This window comes from Heloderma suspectum, chromosome 3, assembly GCF_057233095.1.
Source record: "Heloderma suspectum isolate Gila_16-S chromosome 3, 16-S_ref, whole genome shotgun sequence".
Lineage (NCBI taxonomy): Eukaryota > Metazoa > Chordata > Lepidosauria > Squamata > Helodermatidae > Heloderma > Heloderma suspectum.
In genome coordinates, this window is record NC_139460.1 from 208,372,638 (window position 1) to 208,396,663 (window position 24,026).

At 41.8% G+C, this 24,026-nt stretch overlaps 1 protein-coding gene across 2 annotated transcripts in view; it reads left to right on the top strand.

The window, feature by feature from the left end:
* Positions 1-24,026, top strand: part of REEP3 (receptor accessory protein 3) — a 54,959-nt gene that overhangs the window by 27,361 nt on the left and 3,572 nt on the right. Inside the window, exons 3-7 of one of the 2 annotated variants that reach the window (XM_084845379.1) lie at positions 8,232-8,308; positions 8,631-8,751; positions 8,947-9,060; positions 16,958-17,108; positions 18,277-18,428. In XM_084845379.1, coding sequence (XP_084701505.1) covers positions 8,232-8,308; positions 8,631-8,751; positions 8,947-9,060; positions 16,958-17,108; positions 18,277-18,428 — 615 coding nt within the window. Of the gene's footprint in view, positions 1-8,231; positions 8,309-8,630; positions 8,752-8,946; positions 9,061-16,957; positions 17,109-18,276; positions 18,678-24,026 lie in introns of those variants that run through there. The other variant, XM_084845378.1, reaches the window with a different exon arrangement.

Consider the following 24,026-nt stretch of genomic DNA (forward strand, 5'->3'; position numbering starts at 1 on the left):
AATAGTAGGGTTGGAAAGGGGCCTACAAGACCATTGAGTCCAACCCCCTGCTCAGTGCAGGAATCCAAGGCAGAGTATCCCCGACAGATGGCTGTCCAGCCTCATCTTGAATGCCTCCAGTGTTGGAGAGCCCACTACCTCCCTAGGGAATTGGTTCCATTGTTATATTGCTCTAACAGTCAGGACGTTTTTCCTGATGTTCAGCCGGAATCTGGCTTCCTGTAACTTGAGCCCATTATTCCGTGTCCAGCATTCTGGGATGATCGAGAAGAGATGCTGTCCTTCCTGTCTGTGACAACCTTTCAAGTACTTGAAGAGCGCTATCATATCTCCCCTCAGACTTCCGTTCTCAAGGCTAAACATGCCCAGTTCCTTCAGTCTCTCTTCTTCATAGGCCTTTGTTTCCAGTCCCCTTATCATCTTTGTTGCTCTCCTCTGAACCCTCTCCAGCTTGTCTGCATCCTTCTTAAAGTGCGGCACCCAGAACTGGACACAGTACCCCAGATGAGGCCTAACCAGTGCTGAGTAGAGGGGAACTAGTACTTCCTGGGATTTGGAAGCGATGCTTCTATGAATGCAGCCCAAAATAGCATTTGCCTTTCTTGCAGCCACATCGCATTGTTGGCTCATATTTAGCTTGTGATCTGCAACAATTCCAAGATTCTTCTTGCTTGTTGTGTTGTTGAGCCACGTATCCCCCATCTTGTAACTGTGCATTTGGTTTCTTTTTCCTAGGTGCAGAACTTGGCATTTATCCCTATTAAATGTCATTCTGTTGTTTTCTGCCCAGCGCTCCAGTCTGTCAAGATCACTTTGAATTTTGTTTCTGTCTTCCAAAGTCTTAGCTCTCCCGCCCAATTTTGTGTCATCTGCAAATTTGATAAGCATTCCTGCACCTCCTCCTCCAAGTCATTAATAAAAATGTTGACGAGCACTCGGCCCAGGACTGAGTCCTACGGTACCCTGCTCGTTACCATTCCCCAGTTTGAGAAGATCCCATTGATAAGCATGCTTTGCGTCTGATTCTGTAGCCAACTGTGGATCCACATGATAGTTGTTTCAGACTAGCCCACTTTGAACTAGTTTGCTCATCAGGATATCAGGGGGCACTTTGTCGAAAGCTTTGCTGAAGTCGAGGTATATTATGTCCACAGCATTCCCACAGTCCACAAGGGAGGTTACTTGATCAAAAAATGAGATCAGATTTGTCTGGCAGGACTTGTTTTTGACAAATCCATGTTGGCTTCGAGTAATCACGAACATTGTTTTCAAGGTGCTTACAGATGGATTGCTTTATGATCTGCTTCAGAATTTTCCCAGGGATTGATGTCAGACTGACTGCTCTGTAGTTCCCAGGTTCCTCCTTTTTGAAGATAGGGACAACATTAGTCCTCCTCCAGTCATCTGGCACTTCACCCATCCTCCATGATTTCTCAAAGAGAATAGACAGTGGCTCTGAGAGTTCTTCTGCCAGTTCCTTTATTATTCTAGGATGCAGTTCATCTGGTCCTGGAGATTTTAACTCGTTCAAAGTAATTATTTAAAATGTTAAACAGTATGATCTATTATTTCAAACAGTTAATTAGATTGCATTGTCAATATTTTATTTGCCTTCTGTGGACTGAATTAACACTAAAGTCATTTTTCCTAGGAATTCTCCTTCCTATTGTGAGAACAATACATTTAATTTTAAAGCTTTCAACTATTAGGGGTGGTTCAGACATAATGTTAAACTATGGTTTAGCATTATGAGAATAACCCTACCCTCGGGCTTGCAGTCTGTCCCCCACCCCCAGCATGGCTGTGAGGGAAGTTTGAAAGCTTTTGCTTCCATTTTTTATTAGCTGCAGCTTGCTAAATTTCTGAACCTGGACAAACTGGTTAATCTTAACCAGTCTGAAATCTTAATATTGAAACCATTAGTTTCAAATGGGCTAACTTCAACCCACAGTTTATGAAGCAGGCTTGTTTTCACTAACCATAGTTGAGATTATCCACAGTTCAGGGTTCAGGTGAGATGCCAAACTGCAGTTAATCTAAAACTGAAGCGAAAGTTTCCTGTCTCACAGCCATACCAAAAGAGGGGGGGAGTGCATGAGCCTTGAGGGAGGCTAGGCTCATTGTTATATAACCAAACACAACTTCAATTGAGAAACATAGTCTTGCAGGACAAAATGAAGCTTGCATTGTGCTCTCATAATTAACATAAGTTAACATACTTTATTTCACTCCTTAAATTCTCAGTTTGACCTGGGAAAAAGAGGCAGAAGACTGAACTCTGATTTACTGACTTGGGTTAAAATGGCAAAAGTCTGGTATCATGTGAGGATTATGTCCCTGGACTTCAGCATTTTGCTTGTGTCATTTGTTGTAAGTGGAGTACTTTGTGACTGTGTTGCTTCCTTTCAAACAGCTGTGGATGAAAATAATCAGGCAGGTCGATTCTATCAGTTTCTCAGAACACACATTTAAGTACACTTATGGGGCTGGGGGAGTGAAACTGGTAAATTGCAGCTGATAACACAGTTTTTCATAATACAGTTTTCTGCACATTTTTTCTATTAGATATAGTAAGTAACATTTTTTAAATGGAACAGTAACATAAAATGGGTGTGATTCCTGAGTGCACACTCTTCTTAATTTGAGAAATAAATGGAAAGCTCTGTGCGGATCCTTGAAAAGGGCCATGGAGACTATAGTAACAGTTAAGCCAAACTGCATTTGGCTCACAAAACATAAACTATTTTGTAGAGTTAGTACAGATCTCTGTGTTTAGCCTATGATTTGAGTTGCCAAAAACATGAAAACATAAATCCAACTCTCTCTGTATATCAAGTTGTGTGCTCTATACAACTTCTTTGACATAGTTTCCTGCATATACATGGGTTTTGTACTGCCTGTTTGTGCTTCCATTGGTGAACTATAACAGTAAGCTTCCAGGAGAAAAAAAGATGGTCTAGCCTTATGCAGACATGACTCTGTTGAGCCCGTGCCTGCATCTAGGGAATCAGGACTGCCCTTTCTCTGGGCTTGCTTCATGGGCATATGTTTGGTGTCATGATCAGATAAGCGCCTACACATCTAAGCCATAGTCTGACCTGAACAATTGTTACCCTTAATTTTGAGAGGTAATATCACAAAGGTGGGATCTGCGTGGATAGACAGTTAGATAATAATGTCCAATGGGCAGAGGTCAGAGTGGGGTAGTGCAATCTCAAGCCCCCATCCTGTTAGACTCTCCACAGACGGATTGTATTCACTAGTTGCTCTGAAACTAATATTTCACTCGTATGTTTAAATATGAACTTTCATATTAACATAGGAGTACCCTTGAACTAAACAACCCATCCACTTTTTAAAATTCAGACATTACGCATAGCAAGTATACGTTCCATCAGAATACAAACTATCAATGGCTAAGGCATAAATAGGTGCTAGTAATGGTAGTTATGTATTACTTCCAGTATCAGGGGCAGTATACCTCTGCATTCCAGTTAATGGGAAATATGAGAGGGTGCTGCTGCATCTGTCTGGTTGGCCACTGGGAGAACAGAATGCTGGATAGGACTTTGGTCTGATCCAGTATGGCTTTTCTAATGTTCTTAAACATTAAAAGTTACTATAAAAAGTCCTTTTAGAATTCCTCATACTGTAAGTATTTTCTAAAACATTAAATTTGGTTCATTTTTAAGGGATCATCCTAAGTTGTTGGTATGGTCCTTTAATGGATATAGTGGAATACTAAGTTAACATCAGGATTTCTAATTATTTCAAAGCATTTTTTTACCCTGCTTTTCAGCCCTAAAGGCTCCCAGGAGAAAGGGATGAGAAGTAAAGAGGGGAGTCAAGCAAGCTCAAACAGTAACTCATAAAGTTAAAAAGCAGTTCTTAGGATGACTGAATGGAAACAATTCAGGGAGAGGGAAGAACCCAATGGAACTGGTCTTCCAGCAGAGCTAATAGAATGACCCAGGATGCTTCTAATTTCTATTGCCCCAAATGACAAGGTATTATTTTTGGCCCCTTTATTTTAAAGCCCAGTGACTTCACCTCTGCAAAGAATACTTTCTTTCTAAATTGGTTTTAAAATTTGTAACCAAACATGACTTCATGGAGTCACCAGGGCAATTAACATGCATATTTGCCGGAAGCTTGAATTACAGTTGTGTTTTAAAGCTAAGCTATTTTCCTTCCATTTCCTTAGCTTTAAAGGCTTGTGCTCCATCTATGAAAGTTCACATGAAGGTCAGTTTTTCAGACAAGACAGCCCATCAGTGTAGTAACTTTAGCTGGCATGTACACTATTTAAACTCTGTTCACTCAGGCTTAAAATACCCTCTAATTCCTTTGAGAATTAAGTTTAGGATATCGTCACATGACTAGCTTTCTGTTCAGTCTGAAATATTAAGAACCCTGTCTAAACCTAAGGAATTTCAAGAAGGGAGCAAGCAAGGCATATTTCAGGACATAATGCAGAGCTACGTTAAAATCCTGTAATTTTAAAATTGCTTGTATAATTTAGGGTGTCAACTGCTGAAATTTTTCCAGTACAATCCTGTATATGTCTACTCAGAAGTAAATTGCATTGCGTTCAATGGGACTTACTCTGAGGTAAGTATATGGGATTGCAGCCTTTAAACATATGCATATTAACTGCTCAATTAAATGATTAAATAAGTTTACATATCAAATAAAGCATGTCCTCACTGATTTAAATTGGCCCTCGTCATTAATCAGCTGAAGCTTTAGTTGATTGATATACTAAGTAAATTATAGCTTGTAACCTTTAAAAGTTTCTGCTGTAGAAATGGAAAGTGTCTTTAAATTCAGTGGTTGCATATCTGACTTTTATTATTGTTTGTCTTTACTGTTAGTATGGTGGCATTTTGATATTGGCTCCCTTTCATTAATAAGAGAACTGGGATTAAAAGTGTCAGGTGAACAAAGTGACAGGGAAATTGTTTGAAGTTCTAAAAATTTTGTTATGTATTTGGAAGCAGGATAATTGCATAGAATGTGCCCATAACCTACATAAAAGAAACTGGATAAACTCAAATCATTTCATTTCCTTTTCATTTATTATATTTCTCTACCACCCCATAGCTGAAGCTGTCCGGGCGGTTCACAAAAATCTCAATTATTGTTGAAAAAAAAAAAGTGGGGAAAGGTAAAATAGCATCTAGCTATTTTTGTGGTGCTGGTCTGTATAGTATGCATAGCAATAGACCATTGCTCTAAAGTCTTACATGTGACATCAATGTGTGTAGAAAATGTAGAATAGATGGATCAAAATACCTTATTGGAGCAAATCCTTGAACTTAATACTACTCATTTCTCAAGTAGCAAATGCAATTTGCATTTATAATAGACAATTACTGAAATAGTGATTACAAACTGGAGATGCTGTGATTGCCCACAAGACATATGCTATGAGAATCTGTGCTGTCTTTAAAAGTACATTGAAGGGGGCTCACCATGGCACTTTATCCAATCCATGTTCCTGTATATTCTGTGCCTGGTGCTCTCACTGGCTCTGTTTGGAGTATCATATCTCAGCTTATTAAGCCAATATATAATTGAGCCTTTTGCTTGCATATGCGGTCTCTCCACTCCTCCCTTTGCTCAAGCCACAATTAAACCAACAAGTCTGTAACCAACCCATTTTATTCAGACTGGGAAATTGTGGTTACCAGCTTCAGGGCTAGCTGGGATCTTAAACCACAGTTTGAAGATGGGTTAAGTTCCTGGCTTGTTCTGAAACTGGTAATTGTAGTTTCCCGTTTTTAATGAAATAGGAAACAATGGTTAATTGGAGGTGTCTTGTCGTACTTGCAGATTGTGCAGGAATGAAGGGGCTGCATGGGCAAAATCCTTGATTGTATCTTGGCTTATTAAGTCAAGACATTGTCAAAACAGACCACTGTATCACTTGGAGTGAGTGGAGCTTGCCAGCAGAAATAGATGTTTGCCCATGACTGGCTTACCCACTGGAGTGAGGGCAGTTCTACTTAGCCTCTGTGTAGGGTGCTGGCGGACTCAAACTGAAACCTGGAAGTGGAGCCCAGCCACCTTAATCTCTGTACTGATTTGGTAGCTTGCTGAAGGTCGGAACTGCTGGTCTGCTCTTTGCTGCTGTTCAACACCATCCCTGCAGGTTGCCAGACAGGAGTATTGTAACTATCAGCTCAGCAAGGTTCCTGTGACATAAGACCAATAGGGTACCACCTGACCCTTAAAAGCTGCCCAGCTTCTCTGTGCTACTCAGTGCTCAGGCATAGACTTAGCTATTTTGTTCCCACTTGCCTCTTTCCTTGACTGTCAGCTTGTTTCCAGCCTTTATATGCTACCATCAGTATCATCCAGTATGGCACAGAAAGTCCAGCCTGCAGGGCATCAAAGTCTGGCCCATGCAACCTGTTGGGGTTCCTCCAGGGTGCTGGGCTTCAACTCCATGCCCCACCCTCTGGATGAATCCCCTAGGAGGGCATTCCCAACAGCAGAACCCTCACTGTTATCTCCAGTCTCATTTGCGGGGCAGTCTGATCTCTAGCAGTGGGGCCTGGGCATTAGGACTCACCTGTGCTGGAAAGAGCAGCCACTCTTTCTGCACGTGGGTGCATCCCCTTCTTCTTCTTCGCCTACCCTGTTTCCTTCCCTGCATTATGGGAAGGAGGTGGGGCAGGTGAGGATGGGGCAGAGCCATCCTAGTCCCCTTCACTCCTCCCTCAGACTGGGCTGGCTTGGTTTCACTGCACATGGGTCTTTCCTAATTGGGAAAGACGGCGCGCAGTGAAGCCCAGTCCCTGGGCCAAGTGCTGGGTGGAAGATCAACCCAGCGCTTGGGCCAGGGAGCAAATGATGGCAGATGGGCATGGCCACACCTATGTGACATCATATGGCAAGTTCTGCACCCCTGCTATAAAAGGAGCATTTTTGAAATGGACCAGTTAACACACTGCTGCCCTACACATTGGCAGTGTTTGCGTGCCATGGTAAGCTTGGGCTTTGGAGAATCCTGGTTTTCCCATGAATGTACTGGGGCATACAGTGCCTTGTTTTAAAGAAAAATCAGCGTGGCCCCAAATTTGGCAGCAGAGGCCACAGAAAAGACCAGGGGTGTATGCAAGCTGTATGTTGCCCACCCCTAGTTTGGAACGTACAAGTTGATAGTACAGTGTGTTTTCTTACAGGATAGCAACAGTTTTATATTTCAGTGGGATTGTAATAATGGCTGTACTGAGGTTATGATCTCTAATGTTGCTATTCATTCCATGTCTAAGTTAGTCCATGCAGGAATAGCATATGGAATCTATCTTGGCCTGCAACTTCTAATTGCTGGTGGAGGATGAATGCTCTTCCACATAAAAAGCCTCTGTACATAGAAAGCTAGGATGGGAGGAATAAAATTTTGACATAGCCATTTCCCCGCTAGCCTTCTATATACAGGAATAGTTTTATATTGGGTGAGGGTGGGGGCCGGGTGGGAGATACATTCCACTCTTAAAGCCTAGATGGGTTTTTGAACTTTAGTTTTAAATTGTTCAATAGTCATTCCCTCTCCCCATGGGACTGCCTGGGGAGGGGATTGTAGATCTGTGAGGGGCAGGCACCAGGGTTCTTTAACAGTGAATTCTCAGCACACTCACTCAGCGTTCCAAGGATACCAGTTTAACTGGTGTATATGAGATGTTTTTGGTGGATATAGCAATGTCTGTACCATGTACTATTGCTGCCAAAACTAGTATTTGGGAATGTCACTTTTGGGGGCTCACTTCACTGCTGAGGATTATGTTTAGAAGAAAGCAGATCTCATTATTACTACTTTCCAGCTTTAAAGGCTGGTGGATTGTCTGGTTTGAAGAATTGGGGAGGATTGTTTTACAAATAGTGTTAGTTTTAAGGAAAGTGATGGGGTTTCCTGCTTATTGAATGCATGGTTTAACTGATAGTAATGTAACAATAGCCACGTATCCAGATATGCAGTTTGTTCCCTTTCCAGCAGAAGTTGGTCTGACAGAACTACTTTGATGTAGGCTAGAACAAAAAGGCTATATATTAGAAAGGTTCTAACTCTTTCTGCTGTTACCTGATTTTATGGTTCCCACAGATGTAAAGTATATAAATGGAAACAGCAATTCTGCATGGTTTGATATGTATAACCAATTAAGTATTTTCTTGTCCACATTTGGAACTAAAATTGCTGTCTTAACATTCACATCTTTCATTCTTAGGTGCGGTGGATGATGTACTGGATTGTGTTCGCTCTTTATACTGTTACTGAATCAATAATGGACCTCATGATCTCTTGGTAAGGTCCATATGGTTGCAAAGCATAACACTACAGTTGGGTTTTGATGTATTGCAGTATACACTGTAGGCAGTTGAAAGAGTGTCAAAAGCCCCTTAATTTATTGCGTATTAGTTCCATGGAAGGTGAAATTATAAAACAGCACTATTGTATATAAATGTAACATCTATAAAACAAGATCCTGTATGAAAAGTTCAGCACCAACATTTTGCTAAAAATATGATATTGGGTAACATCATCCAAAGCTAATTGAATTAGAAGGAATGTACCTATTTCTGAAAATCATATAACCCAATTTTGGATTCTAATTTATGTTTTGCAGGTTTCCACTGTACTACGAGTTGAAGATTGCTTTTGTTATCTGGTTGCTCTCTCCATATACTAGAGGAGCAAGTTTAATATATAGGAAGTTTCTTCATCCTCTTCTTACTTCAAAAGAAAGGGTGAGATTTCTTACCCTAGTTGTGCTTGTAAAGCCATTTATTCCAGTACATAAACAGTTTAAATGCAGTTGATGTGTGCTGGGGTGGGGAAGAGACTTGCATTAGAACCTTGTACTTGACACATGAGAATGTTATGTATTGCAGGTGTCAGATTAGACTAATGTCTGTACTATGGTGTGTGTTTTTCCCCCTTAGGAGATCGATGAATATATTGTGCAAGCCAAAGAACGTGGTTATGAAACAATGGTTAACTTTGGTAAACAAGGCTTAAATCTAGCTGCTACTGCTGCAGTGACTGCAGCTGTAAAGGTAATAAATATTGCTTATTTAACTGTTTAGTATAAAAATACAGTGTGTTTAAATATACAAAGACAAGCTAGTTAACTTTTTTCTAACAGCACATTCTAAAAGTATGTTCTCTCAAACACTGGCTATATTATATTTTTTTTAATAGTGAAGATGACTCTTTCTTTCTTTCTTTCTTTCTTTCTTTCTTTCTTTCTTTCTTTCTTTCTTTCTTGTTGCCTTTTCTTGCTGGTAAACACACTCCATAGGATTTCTGGCTTCTTTCTGCTGTTTTCCTTCAATCAAGTTGAGGTAATTGCTCATGGAAAATTAAAGCATGAAATAATGCTATACTAAATATAGTCAGGGCCAGAAATATTGGAACAAGGATAACTGTTTTGGCAGTTGGCCCCTGTACACCACCACACTGAAGTTGAAAGGAAACACACCCAGATGGGAGCGAAGTCAGGACTTTCAGCTGTAATTCAAGGGGCTTGACAAAAGTGGGGCACTAACCATTCAGGAGGTACAGCCAGTGGCATACACATGCCCCCATTGTTGGTGGCTCATAAGTAATGGAACGAATGGCTGACAAGCAGCTGCATGGCCAGGTGTGGCCTGTTTCCTGGGTACCCCGTGACCAATCAAGCAGAGAAAAGGCCTGGAGGTGGTTCTCAGTGCTACATTTGCATTTGGTAGCTGTTCACTGGAACTCCCAACATGAGGTCCAAAGAGGTGTCCATGCAAGTGAAGGAGGCCATAATTAGGCCGAGGAAACAAAATAAACCCATCAGAGAGATAGCAAAAACATTGGGAGTGGCCAAAACAACAGTTTGGAACATCCTGAAAAAGAAGGAATTAACTGGCAAGCTCAGCAACAGCAAAAGGCCTGGCAGACCATGGAAGACAACTAAAGCGGATGACCGCAGAATTGTGCTCATGGTGAAGAGGAACCCTTTCACACCATCTAGCCAGGTCAAGAACACTCTTGCGGAGGCAGGCATGCCATTGTCAACATCTACAGTCAAGGGACAGCTTTATGAATGCAAATACAGAGGCTTCACAACAAGGTGCAAACCACTGGTAACGCTCAAGAACAGACAGGCCAGATTAGCCTTTGCCAGCAAACACCTAAAAAAGCCTGCCCAATTCTGGAATAAGATTCTTTGGACTGATGAAGCCAAGATTAACTTGTACCATAGTGATGGGAAGAGAAAAGTCTGGAGAAGGAAAGGAACAGCTCATGATCCAAAGCATACCACATCATCTGTCAAACATGGTGGAGGCAGTGTTATGGCATGGGCATGTACGGCTGCCAATGGAACCGGGTCACTGGTGTTTACTGATGACCTGACTGCTGATCAAAGCAGCAGGATGAATTCTGAAGTATATAGGGCTATAATTTCTGCTCAGATTCAGCTGAATGCTGCCAAACTGACAGGACGCAGCTTCATATTGCAGATGGATAATGACCCAAAACATACAGCAAAAGCTACCCAAGAGTTTCTGCAGGCAGAGAAGTGGGATGTTCTTCAATGGCCAAGTCAGTCACCTGATCTCAACCCAATAGAGCATGCTTCTCACTTACTGAAGACAAGACTGAAGGCAGAAAGACCCACAAACAAGCAGCAGCTGAAGGCAGCTGCAGTAAAGGCCTGGCAAAGCATCTCGAGGGAGGAAACTCAGCATTTGGTCATGTCCGTGGGTTCCAGACTTCAGGCAGTCATTGACTGCAAAAGATTTTCATCCAGGTATTAAAGGCGACCCTTAAGTTTGAAATGATGTTGGTTTGTTCCATCACTTATGAGCCACCAACGATGTGTGTGTGTGTATGCCACTGGCTGTACTTCCTGAATAGTTAGTGCCCCACTTTTGTCAAACCCCTTGAATTACAGCTGAAAGTCCTGACTTCGCTCCCATCTGGGTGTGCTTCCTTTCAACTTCAGTGTGGTGGTGTACAGAGGCCAACTGCCAAAACAGGTATCCTTGTTCCGATATTTCTGGCCCTGACTGTATGAGTGGGAATTAATATAAATCCCTACTGAATTCACTTTACTTTTTGGAATAAAATATTAATTCACTACATAAACATGAAATGTAACTGTTCTTGCTTAAAGCTATATAGTATTAGAAAACATTAATTTGGGCTGTTTCATTTGAACTCAAAGGTACTCCTGACTTTCTGTAACCTGTCTGTAAGTAATAAGTGGCTCCACCCTAGCTGTAATTCAGACATCTAGCTAATGGGCACTAATGAAGTTACTTGTAATGATAGCAATCTACAAAGTGAATTTGTGTGCTTCTGAGCAAATCTTTGCTTAGAATAGTTGGGGAAAGATAAGCTGAACAACTCTTAATATTAAGCTGCAGTACATTTCTGTGCACAAGTGAAGGGTGATTTTGAACGGAAAGCAGACTTTCCTTAGCATCCAGGAGATGAGCTGAGGATATGGATTTAATAGGTGTGTGCGTGTGTGTGTGTTGGAGGGGGGGTCAATCTTCATCTCTTCTCCCTGTCTTAAGATATTTCTAGGAAAGTATAATTGTAACAGTAGATGTGAGTCTTTTCCTAATACAGCAGTGTTCTTCTTCATGGTCTCTGTGCATCACACACATGGGCTCTCACCTGCACGGAGCCCCGTTTGGGAAACTGCTATAGCTGAGGAATCTTTGGCAGGAACTCTCCCCACCATCCCAGTGCACATGTCCCTAGCAGGTTTCCGCCTATTCCGTTAGTCCTCTTTCGACCACCATTCTCGAAATGTAGCCTCATAGGGAACTTCTCTTGTTGATCATTGGATCAACAAGTTGGAAGTATAACTGCTGAGATGTTTTTTCAATGTCCTGTTAATTGATTCTCCCTTCCTTTTCACTGCCAGTCAGTGGATTAGGTCCTTTTGAATCAAGAAGTTAGTGGAAATGTTTAACAAAACATGCTTGAAGTTAATATTTTTTCATACTAAGTTGAAATGGTGAGAGCAGGAGAGAACTTCAAAAAACCCAGCCCATACTGCAGAACATTTAGAGTTGGGAAGAACAGGGTTTTCCTTATGGTTTCCAGGTGAGATCATAAGTGAGAGATGTGGTCTGTGGATCACAAGGGGGAAGGGTTGGAGATTAATTCTAGACATAGTTTGATCACAGGGCAGTCGGTACTTATACCAAAAATAAGGAATTTCCTTTTCTCTGTTAATATAGCAGCATGTGTGCTTATGAAATGCAGCTGTTAAATTTCTAATTCAGTCTTTTGAAGTCTTTAAATGTTGGGGAAAAGGGCTTTCTTTGAATTCTTCTATGGCTAGAAACTCGCAAATTGTGCAATTAAACTTTCAGGCTTTCTGAGGTAGCAATTTAAATGTCCACTTTCCTTGAAATTAAATATCACTAAGAGCACAATCCATAGCTCCCCTTAGAAGGAAGACTGATCTCAGAGGCTTCTGTGTATCCAGTGACCTGCAGGGCTGCTTTTGGCAGCACAGGAGGAGCGATGGAGGTGATTTTCATCTCTGTCGTTCTTTTAAATGTTTTTCCTCTAGACAGGCCTTTGGGCCCATCTGGAGAGGGTGCACTGGAGGGGGCTGGGGCTGGGCTAAGGAGGCTTCATGTCCTGGCCTCTCCTCTCCCCGCTTACTGGAAAACCCCTATGCCTTCCCTCCGAGGCCACTTTTGTTACCTCGGGAAAGAGCCGGCGCAATTCTTTTTGTGGCAGCTGTGAGGGGGCGGAGGGATCAGAACTCGTAGCAGTGTCTACAGCCTCATGAGGGGGACTTCAAACAATCCCATGCTCTCCCAGGGACCATAGTATTGTTCTCTAAATAACAATGTAAATATCAGATCAATGAGAAGTTATGGGCTGTACATTTCTCAATAATAACTTGAGTACCAAAGGCTCAATGTGCATATTACTGAAACACTAAATATATATATATATATTTGAGGCATTAAGACTTTTTATTAATGGAAGCTACTACTGCTAGAAAAAGAGGCTTTCTCTATTTTTTTTCTCGGATTTCATTCCTAAATTTTTCCCTATCACAGCAGCACACCTGTGCCAAAATAGTCTCAGAGAAAATGTACCTCTGATTCTCAGCCCATGTGAGTTAACACTTGGCCTAATTGATTAAAATTGGTACAAAGGGATAAGTCAAACCTCTAGTTAGTTGATCTACTATTGATAGTTTGTAGCCTTAGTATTTCATTCATCCTACTCCCTGTCTAACCAAATTAACTTTTTCTGGGCAGTTTACAACTTTGCCAGCACTTTAAAGCATAATATTACAATACCAATTAAAACCTATTCATCAAAAAGTTGATGAATATGCTAGGTACACTAAAACCCTGCATGTACTATAATGTCTGAGATGAAATACTCTTTCAGAAGCCTTCCTAAATAAAATTTATCTTGTCTTTTGAAGTTAAGGAAGCTGTCACACTAAAGCATATATACCTGAAGGCAGCATATTCGGGAGGGTAGGGTCCATTACTGTGTAGACTCTGTTTGCTGATCTGATACCTTGGAGCAATCCTCTCTCCCCTTATGGGATGTGAGGGCTCAGATGGGGTCAGATATATTTCTTTGATTATATGAACTTAGACTTTATGCACGCATAGGATAGTTGGCTTGCACACTGAGAACTAGCTGAGACAATATTACCCCCATGTTTGTTTATTTTTATTTTATTTTAGAAAGTTCTATTCTGCTTTTCCTAAAGTGGAAGCAGATTACAGTAGGAAACATCAAGCAGTAAAAATGCAAACAATTATACTCAAATCCAAATTACGCATTGGGAAAGCGACAACTAAAACAAAACAGAGCAAGAAAAGCCCACCCAAGTATCAGATAAGTAAGGCCCAGAGGCCTTCATCAAGGGTCGGGTTAACCTGGTGCCTGAAGCACCAGAGTGTTGAGGCTTGACAGGCTTCCCTAGGAGGGTGGCCCATAAGATTGGCACCATAACCACAAAATCCTTCCTCCTAGTGGATACCTGGTGAACTTCAGTCATCAGTGACACATGGAGCAAGGCCTTGGATGTTGAATGGAGGACACAAGAAGGGTGCCAGCAATGCCAGAAAATTCTTTCATGTAGTTGCAGTCCTTATGGAAGCAGTAAGGTCTAAAACCTTAGCACATAATATGCATTTTCTGTACAGCACTTCAGTGGCCTCTAGGATTGCATGTTTTTATGCTGTTGCATATGGCAAGAATAATTTAGATGTTTCAGCTTCTCATGGATTGCTGCCAAGGGAAAAACTTTTCAACAGCAAACATGGGTATGTTTGGGGTGAGGGGTGTTAACATTTGAACAGGGGTGGGGGGTGTTCTTGGTAAACATAATAACTACTCAAATTGCACATACCAATTTTATTCAGGAAACTGCCATTATTTTAATTGAAACTGCAGGAGGTAGCAAGAGGAGGAATAATTCCTCATTAGGAATATGGAGACAACTCTGCAGTTCTTGGGAAAATTGCTTTGATTCTTAGTTACTGCAATTGATCAAGGCATGCTTGTGTAGCTATAGACATCCCTGCCGTCGGCCTATGTTCATTGACAGGTTGTGTTATAGCTCTGATACTGACTTATTTGAGAGTCCCTATGACTGGCATGACACCTGCAAGCTGCTCATTTAAATGTGTACTATGTTGATTTTTCTTGAAAGACTATTGCCAAAACAAATCAGTCTCTGGAGCATATAATAACTTTAACATTTTTGAAATGTTTACAAGGAGCAAATGGTAGCCTTGATGATATCCTGTTAAATTCATTTGTGTCTCAAACCTTTTATGCTGTGCTACTCTTATAGTCCCGTTTTAAGGAAGATGGTGATATATAGGCTGCACTCCGGTTCAGCACCAAACCATGGCTTCGTGTTATGAGAGTACATGCTCCCACTCCCCTCTCCTCCTTTAGTGTTGCCTTGAGGAGATTGGAAGCTTTTGCTTCCCTTTAAATTACAGTTTAGGGTACTGATGGCATGCTTAACTGCAGCGAATCTCAAATATGGTTAGTTGAAACAAGCTAATTTCATAAAATATGGTTTGAGTTGGCCTGTTTCAACTTACCATAGTTAAGATTAACCACAATGTGTCTGGTTTTGGATGACACTGCAAGTTGCATTTAATCTAAAATGGAAATAAAAACTTCCAAACTCCTCATGGCTGGACCAAATGAGTGGGGAACACTTGAGCATGGGGTTCACTTCAGCTCATTCTTGCAATGCAAAAGTTTAGCATTAATGCTCAAACCAGCCCATTGCTTACAGACAGAGCTGATAAGGTGATGTGACCACTCTACAAATGTAGACAAGCCACCACATCCAGGGTTTCCTAAGGATCAGTCAAGGGTCTTAACCTTGCTCTTTTGGGTCACTCTCAAGACCTTCCCTGTGTGTCTTGCAGCTTGATTTATTAAAATTAAAAGAACACAAGACCACAAGATGCTCAACTTCCACACTGTGGAGCTTGTTTATGGCTACCATTAATGCTGTGCCTGCTGTGTCCAACCATTTCATTTCATCTACTTCAAACAGTGCAAAGTTCAAATGGCATGCAGCCAAAACAGCTTCTCATTTCGCTTCCTTACTTATTTTAATTTGCCCATGCTTTATCTATTTACCATATTCTGATCCTTACAGCTAGCTGTTAGCAAAAGCCATTGTATTTCCAAATACATAATGTATTGTTTGAGATATTTTCTGTGCTATTTTATCTACAAAGGCTCATAATGGCTTTTGGCTAATGCTAACATGTAGGATGAAGGTTTGTGTGATTGATTCAAAACTTTTATACCATGTTTCTGTTCTAAGTTTGGATAGGGTATTATACACTGTATACTTTTGAGAATGTTGGTACTATTATGTTGACAGCTGTAACACTAGATCCTGAAAAGTCCAAGGCTACCTGTTCAGCCCTTTTTAAATCAAATGTCTCCACAAATGTGATTGAGAGGATAGCTAGTAGTGGGTAGTATCCAGTGTTAGTCCTACGTAGAGTAGATGCATTGAAATGAATGGGACTAACTCAAGTCTCATTCATTTCAGTGGGTCTACTCTATGTAGCACCAACATTGGATACTACCTAGCGTTAGCTAACGAATTAATGATGGCAGGGGTTTTAATATCTTTATTTTTTTTATAGCAAAGGCATCTAAATTTACATGCTCAAAATAAGCTAGGCAAATGTAACTTGATTAACTATTGAATGTTTCATTGTGAGTTCATTAGTTCAATTTTAATAACATTGGGAACTTTTTGGCCAAGGGCCAGATGGTACCGGATGGAATTGGTATGTGAGGCACAGTTCGGTTAAGTTAAACGTCCTATGCAATTGCATCTTGTGGCAATATTTCCATAAATCGTGTGTAGTGTTAAGTTCTGAACCTACAAACTTGATCCCTGAGAAGGAGTCCTTTGGGCCAAACTCACAGCCACAACTACTGCTCAGTAGGCAATTGTACTTGTGGCACTTGGTACAAAACAGTGTATCACCCACTGCTAGTTTTCTGCATTCATATCTTTTAACTGCTGGTTTTCTTGCATTTATTATATTAAAATCCACTATGTGTAATTGAGCAAACACAATACAAAACTAGGAAGTTTTTGTTAAGCAGTGTAGCTTGTGCTGAGCTGAACTCTTAAACCTAGCTGAAGTCTAACATCGTTTTTAAAGTGAGAATGAGTGGCTTTATAAATTGGTTGACTAACGTAAATAACACATACAAATTTAAAGTTTATGGCTTAGCGAAATGCTACTCAGAAGAACACAAATACTTTATATTTTAGAAGCAAATGTAAACACTGCATGCAATGTCTCGTAATAGTACAACCATGTATTTAACCATTACAGATCAACTTTGAAGAAAAAAGATCTAAATTCCTGCCACCTGTTGAAAGACTTCTCTCCTTTCCCCTTAAATTTGCAGGGTCAAGGGGCAATAACTGAAAAGTTGAGGAGTTTCAGTATGCATGACCTAACAGCTATACAAGGTGATGAACCAGTGGGACAAAGGCACTTCCAAACTTTGCCTGATACCAAAAAGAGAAGCAAAAGCTCCACCACCAATGAATCTTTAGGTTTGTATATTACTAAAAACTGGCTACTTCTATTTTTCCTACATCACGTTTTGTATAAGCCAGCAGTGGCATAAAGAGAAACACCTTATTTGTAGATATTAAGGAAACATTCTTCCTGCAGATTAGATCAGGATTCCCAGTTTCATGTTACCTGCTGAATGCTTTGCTTTATCTGCCCTGCCACATTGTTTTACAAAAAGATAGCAGTCTCTCTCTTTCTCTCTCTATCTCTCAACTATACTAATGTATTCTGGATAAAGGGCTGATCTCTCCTTCCCTTCCATGCTAGTTCAACTGATTCTTGTTGTTGCTTACATTGTAGTGTATTGGATATAGCTCCATTTTCTTAGACCATGTAGCCTACAGCATGGCTGGTATAAGGCCGTTTAGTATAATTCTACGCAGATTCATACATCTTCTGCTTTCCTTATGGAGCTGATTATGTTCAGTCCTGCTATGACACAATTAAGCATGAGTAAGATGCATCTTAACTAGAGGTACCTTTCATGTGATGAACTGTAGAGTTTAAGTTACTCTCAAAATAGTGCCCTACCACCACCCTTATGTATGCTTGAGTTTCACAATTTGGGGTACACATGATTCAATCAGGATTGCTTGTAGGTGGGATGGTACAGTCTTCCAGGGGGGATGACATTTATAAAATAATGTAAGTTGCTCTAAACAGAATGCCACTGTTTGGAGTAAGTTGCCTTCCATTTTGAAACACATGACTGAACTATTTATGTTTTCACTGAAATACCAGTTTTCTTTTAGATAAGCAGAGGTAAAAATTAGAAAGTGCTTAAATGCTCTTCTATACTATTACTGGGATCCAGAGTACCACTTTAGTCCAAGGGTTTAGGTACATGCAAAGGCTTAGATGCCTAGTAAAATGTTAGATATTTTTTCTCCTTTTGAGCAGCAAGATCGCCTTGTTGTCATATCAGAAACTGCTCTGGAAAGTCCCCTTGGATACATGGAAAAGCTGCTCTCAACAAATGCAATCCCAAAACTGCTTTGGGTACATGGATCCTTCCACAGTTCTTTGTACTCCAGCATTTTGAAAAACCACATGCTTAACAACTTGAATTTTCTTCCTTTTAAAAAGATAATGACAATTTGTTTGTATAAATTACAACACTTTGGATATTTTACCTTGTAATTTCAGGTTATGGTATTCCAGGAAAAAAAGATTCTGAAGATGATAAAACGGATGAGGAGAGGGAAGGGACTTATTCAGATGATGAGATGTTTACTCAGAGAGGTCTCTGGCGAACACAAAGTATGAAATCTGTAAAAACCAACAAAGGCCGCAAAGAGGCAAGTAAATCTCTTCATGACAATATACAGTTCTTTAGGAAACTAACTTCCATATCTCTTAGCGTAAAGCCCCAGAATACTAAAAATGCTATGACTGTGTTTATTTTCATTGACTACGTTTTCACTGAGAGCATCCTAAAATGCAGGTAGATTTTTTCTGAAATGGCTGTCTCTAAGACAGTAAACCATAAGACAGATAGTTTTGCTAAAGCTCCTAGCAGGGGAGAAACATGGAACTAAAATATTAATCTTCTTTGGAATAATTCTGAGCTTCAGTAACTTGTTACGTGCAGCCAGAGTCATGTAATAAACCAAAAATTCTGGCTTATTAAACCACAATGTGAACAAGGATTATGCTGGTCCATGCAGCTTGTTTGCTTCTGCTTTACTCCTTCCTTTGCTGAGTGGGTAGATAAACCAGGCAGGGTTAGCTTAGCATGATGTCCAAACCCAAGATTAAGGTTTATTACACCTGAACAAACCAGGATACATAAACCAACAATAAATACTCATTTCATAGAATCATAGAACAGTAGGGTTGGAAGGGGCCTACAAGACCATCGAGTCCAGCCCCCTGTTCACTGCAGGAATCCAAGTCAAAGCATTTAAAGCTAGCTTACAATCCTGGCTTGTTTGGGTATCAGAAAGCATTATTCCAGGTTTGGACATCACACTAAGCTGTCCCTGCCTGGTCCGTTTACCCACTCATATAAAAGTAGGTGCGAAGCAGAAACAAACAGGTTGTGTGCACAAGCACATTGTTCATTCACACTGTGGTTTAAGCGAGAATTCATGGTCTATCGTTATGTGCAAACCAGCCTTTAAGACACATGGATAAATTGTCCGCTTTATCAAAGTTTGGTGTAGTTCTATGTTCAGGAGCTGCTTGTATAAATTCATAATTAGATAAGGAATGGATAACTCAGAATGTTTAGGCTATGTTCAGGCATAACACCAAGCCGTGGTTTGGAGTTTGTGAATTGGGTGAGGGATCAAATCAGCCCTCCTGGGGTCCCAATCCAGCGCTCCAGAGTTCTCCAGATGGCCACTCCCCCTTTCCCCCAACCACCAATTGTTTGGCAGTTTCCCAGTTTTTGTGCCTTTCCTAGTGGTTATTTGCTGGCAGTAAGAGCTTTAAGCTACAATATGCTGGCATTGTTGGCTCCACCCCTTCAGCCCCACTCACCACTGGAATGCCCCCCCCCCCCAATGAATTCAGCTCTCAGGCTGAAAGACGTTCCCTACCCCTGATGTGAGTGAACACTGTGGAGCCTTAAGCTCATTTGTTCCCTCCACCCCTCATGTACCGAGATTCTTTCCTTCAGATCCTTGTTCTTGGTCTTTGGCCCTTAGCCTGTGGCTTTTACTCTGTGGCATCAGTGGGGACGGCTCCAGAAACATTGTATCTCTCCAGCCCAGTGCACCCCAGCAACCAGCAGAAGAAAAGGACAGCAGAGGAGCAGGTGGGGATATTCAAAACCATCTAGTGGTTTAGTGCCTGCTCCTTGGTAGCTGCTGCACTGAGAGAGGACCACAGCCAATAGAAAGCTCACTGCTCCCACATTGCCAATTAATATCTGGCTGTTTGGGGTGGGTGGCTGTTGGCAAGGCTACGAGATCTCTATTATATGCTGAAATTTTAACATGTGCATGGGAAATTCATTAGATAACCTGGGGAGGGATGGGGGTGCCCCCATAAGTGTGGTTACAGGTAGGGGGAGGTATGGTGTGGGGGGATTAACAAGCCAGCTAAGGGGAAGGAGGGCTAGATACCTTACGCCTATCCCCTCTTCTGATTCTTTCCCCAACCAGATGGTTCCTAGTTGTCTTACCAGTTTGCCCTCGGGTCTGGTGGTGGTGTTGCCGAATGCCAGGTCAGTCCAAACCAAAATCTCCCTTATCCACAATTTAATTTAATTGTGGATGAGAGGGCTGGCCTGTTGCGCATTACTTATACCTGGATGGGGAAACTGGGCGGGGTTAGTCTCCCCCAGCTGTGCCCTCTGGGGAATTCTGTGCAGCACCAACCGCATTGTCCATCAGTCTCCCTGCCTGAGCTGAGGGAGGTGGTCTCAGACTTGGTATTGAGGACTCCTAGGATGATGGTTCTGGGGATCTCAACTTCCATACTGAGGCCATCAGATCTGTGGCAGCTCAGGACTTCATGGCTGCCATAACAACCATGAGGCTGTCCCAATATGTTGTTGGCCCAACTCATGTCGGAGGACACACACTTGATCTGGTTTCCCTAACTGGGCAGGAGGCTGGTGATCTGAAAGTGGGGGGATTAACATCTGTTCCCTTATCATGTTCGGATCACTTTCTATTGAGGTTTAGACCTTGCACCCTCTCCAAGCGTGGGGGACCTATTAAAATGGTCCTCCCCCAGAGGCTAATGGATTCCAGAGGGCTCTGGGATTTTCCTGCTGGTATGGCTGGTGCCTCTGGATGCCCTAGTTACTCTGTGGAATGCAGAGATGACTAGAGTAGTTGACATGATTACACCCAAGTGCCCTCTTTCTCTGAGCAGAGCCCAAGTAGCTCTCTGGTATACACCTGAGCTGAGGGCAGTGAAGCAAGAGGGAAGACGTCTAGAACGTAGGTGGAGGAAGACTCGTGCCAAGTCCGACAGAACACAGGTTAGAGCCCATCATGGAGCCTGTGGCAGTGATGGTGGCAAAGAGGGAGTTCTTTTCCACCAGCATTGCATCTTCTGAGTGTCATCCAGCCAAGCTTTCCCAAGTGGTTCATGGCCTTCTGCAATCTGGGCCAGGGAGAGAGATGGTGGAACCATTGGCAGCATGCTGCAACGAGTTTGTACGACACTTGGCAGATAAAATTGTTCACATTCGTCATGACTTGGACACCACAGTTAATGCAGTTCCATCTGTAGAGGTGTCCAGAGCACTGTCTGGTCTTGTTTTATTGGATGAATTTCAGTTGTTGAGGCCTGAGGAAGAGGACAAGGTGCTTCGCTAAGTCCGGCCGATACCTGTGTGCTTTTCCTTTCCCCTTCATGATTCATTACATCTAATAGGGAGGGGATGAATCCAGGAGATTGTCAATTCCTTCTTAAGAGAAGGAGTGTGCCGGCTGCTTTAAAGGAGGTAATTATTAAGTCACTCCTGAAAAAGCCTGACATGGATGATGATAGCACTGGTTGCTAACATTCCCTTCCAGGGCAAGGTGCTTGAGTGGGTCATTGCCAGCCAACTCTAGGCACTCTTGAATGAAATTGATTATCTAGATCCATTTCAATTGGGCATGAAGGATATAGGTGGGATGAGGGATAGGGGGAGTGCGACCCTGTTGATTCTCTTAGACCTTTCAGTGGCTTTTGATACCATTCACCATGGATAGGCTATCTGGGCTGGGAGTTGGAGCTATCGTGCTGCAGTAATTCTGCTCCTGCTTGGATGGCTGATTCTAAAGGTGTTGCTGGGGAATTATTGCTCTGTCTCTTGGCAGTTATAACATGGGGTGCCAAAGAGCTCTATTTTATCACCCATTCTATTCAACATCTACATGAAACAGTTGGGAGAGGTTATCTGGAGATATGGACTGAAGTGTCAGCAATATGTGGATAACACTCAGCTCTACCCTTTTCATCAAATCCAGGTGAGGCAGTGGGTATTCTGAATCAGCACTTGGGTGCAGTAATTGACCATCTGAGGACCAATAAACTGAGAGTCAATCCAGATAAGACAGATACCACTAGTAGGTGGCTCTTCTGTCTGGATGAGTGATACTCAACCTGTTCTGGAGGCAGTTGCACTCCCCCAAAGGATCAGGTTCATTGTGTGTGTGTGTGTGTGTGTGTAGGGGTGTGCTCTTAGAACCAGCACTATCATTGGAGACACAGGTGGTCTCAGTGGGATAGAGCACTTTTTATCAGCTTAGGCAGATATATCAAATATGGTCCTATTTGGACAGAGAGCCTACAGTTATCCGTGCTGTGGTAACCTCAAGGGTCATAATCTTCCAAATATATACCTGCCCAGACCCTAAGATCATCCTCAGAGGCCCTTTTTTGAGTGCCCTCGCTGAATGAGGTGAGGGTGGGTGGCTTCTAAAGAAAGGGCCTTTTCAGTGGTGGCACCCTGGTCGTGGATCTTCCTCAGACCAGCTCACCTGGCACCTACATTGTGGTCTTTTTGGCCCCAGGTGAAAACCTTTTTATTTTCCCATAATTTTTAGACCTTCAGTTTTAAAAATGGCATTAGTGCATTTTTAGATAACTTGGTTACTATGGTTTTATTCTTTTTTAAAACTTAGGGTTTTATATTGTGTTTTACTATGTTACTGTATTTTATGGTTTTAAGTTTTGTCTTGTAAACCACCCAGAGAGCTTCGGCTAATGAGAATGTAGTTCACTGTAAACAAGGATCAGAAGGAAGCTCAGTATGCAGTGAGGAGGAGGAAATATGTAAGCCCAAGGCTCCTCAGCACTTGTTCATGTAATACCAAATCATGCTTTGTTAAGTTTGAATGTAGCCTTTGACTTTTTAGATCTGTTTGAAAAACTGAAGTGTGTTTAGTGTGAAGATTTCAGTTACTACTAATAAATTAAGGTGGTGGAGGTAGCATCTTAAATTATGTCATTTACTTTATAGTGCTAATACTGTATAGTATGTGGGCCCTCTCCATGTTCCTGTATCTTGGGTTATTCCCTGCCTCCCCACCTAGCCCAGTATTCAAAACCAGTTCAAAAAGTTGACACACAAGCTGTTGGAAAGAGAATATTGGAGTGGAGGCTGGGGGAAGGTAATGCCACGCCTGCATTAATTTTGAAAACCTTTTATGTCAAATCTCCAAAACAACTTTCTCTATTAAGAGTTTAAAAAAAAACACCACAAGTTGGACATTCTGTCAGGACCACTTTGGAGGAGAAGTATGGCTCCAAACTGGATAGCTGCTTCCAGAAGGTGGTGCTGGGAGGCTACTATTTGGCTCTCTGGCATTTATACTATGGAGTCCTGGAGGGTTCTGTCTTGTCTTGCATCCATGTGACGCCACTGAGCAAGGTCATCCGAGGGTCTGGAGTGAGCAGTCATCAACATGCTGATGATGCCCAGCTTTCTCTCTCCTTTTCATCTGTCTCTGTCTGCTTTGCCCGTCAATGTTTTTTTTTCCAAGCTAGTATATTGGCAGGAGTCAGCTGTGCAGGAGCCAGCAAACAGGAGCCAGCTGTGTACTCTCTCCTACCCTCTTCTCTCTCAGGAGTGCATCATTTCCCCACCCACCACCACCTTAACCATGGTTCAGAGAAAGTTGGCACTGACTGAACCAGTTGGGTTCAGACTCTTGTTAAAAGGGCTGCTGCTGATATTTCTCTGAATTGTACATCGGGGCGGGGGCGAGGTGTTCCTAAGAGGGGAGGACAGCTATTAACTTCGGGTCACTTAACCACAATTAAGTGCAAGTCAGACAGCATTCAACTTCAGCCTTCAAATTTACGTGCCTGTATCTGTTCCTTTATTTCTTGCTGTGCCAGATTTGTGTGTGGAGTTCATTATTACGTTAAATCATAGAGTTGCTTGTATGAGTTAATATGAGTAGTAAAGGAACAAAACATGGGGCCTCTATTAAGTTTCTCTT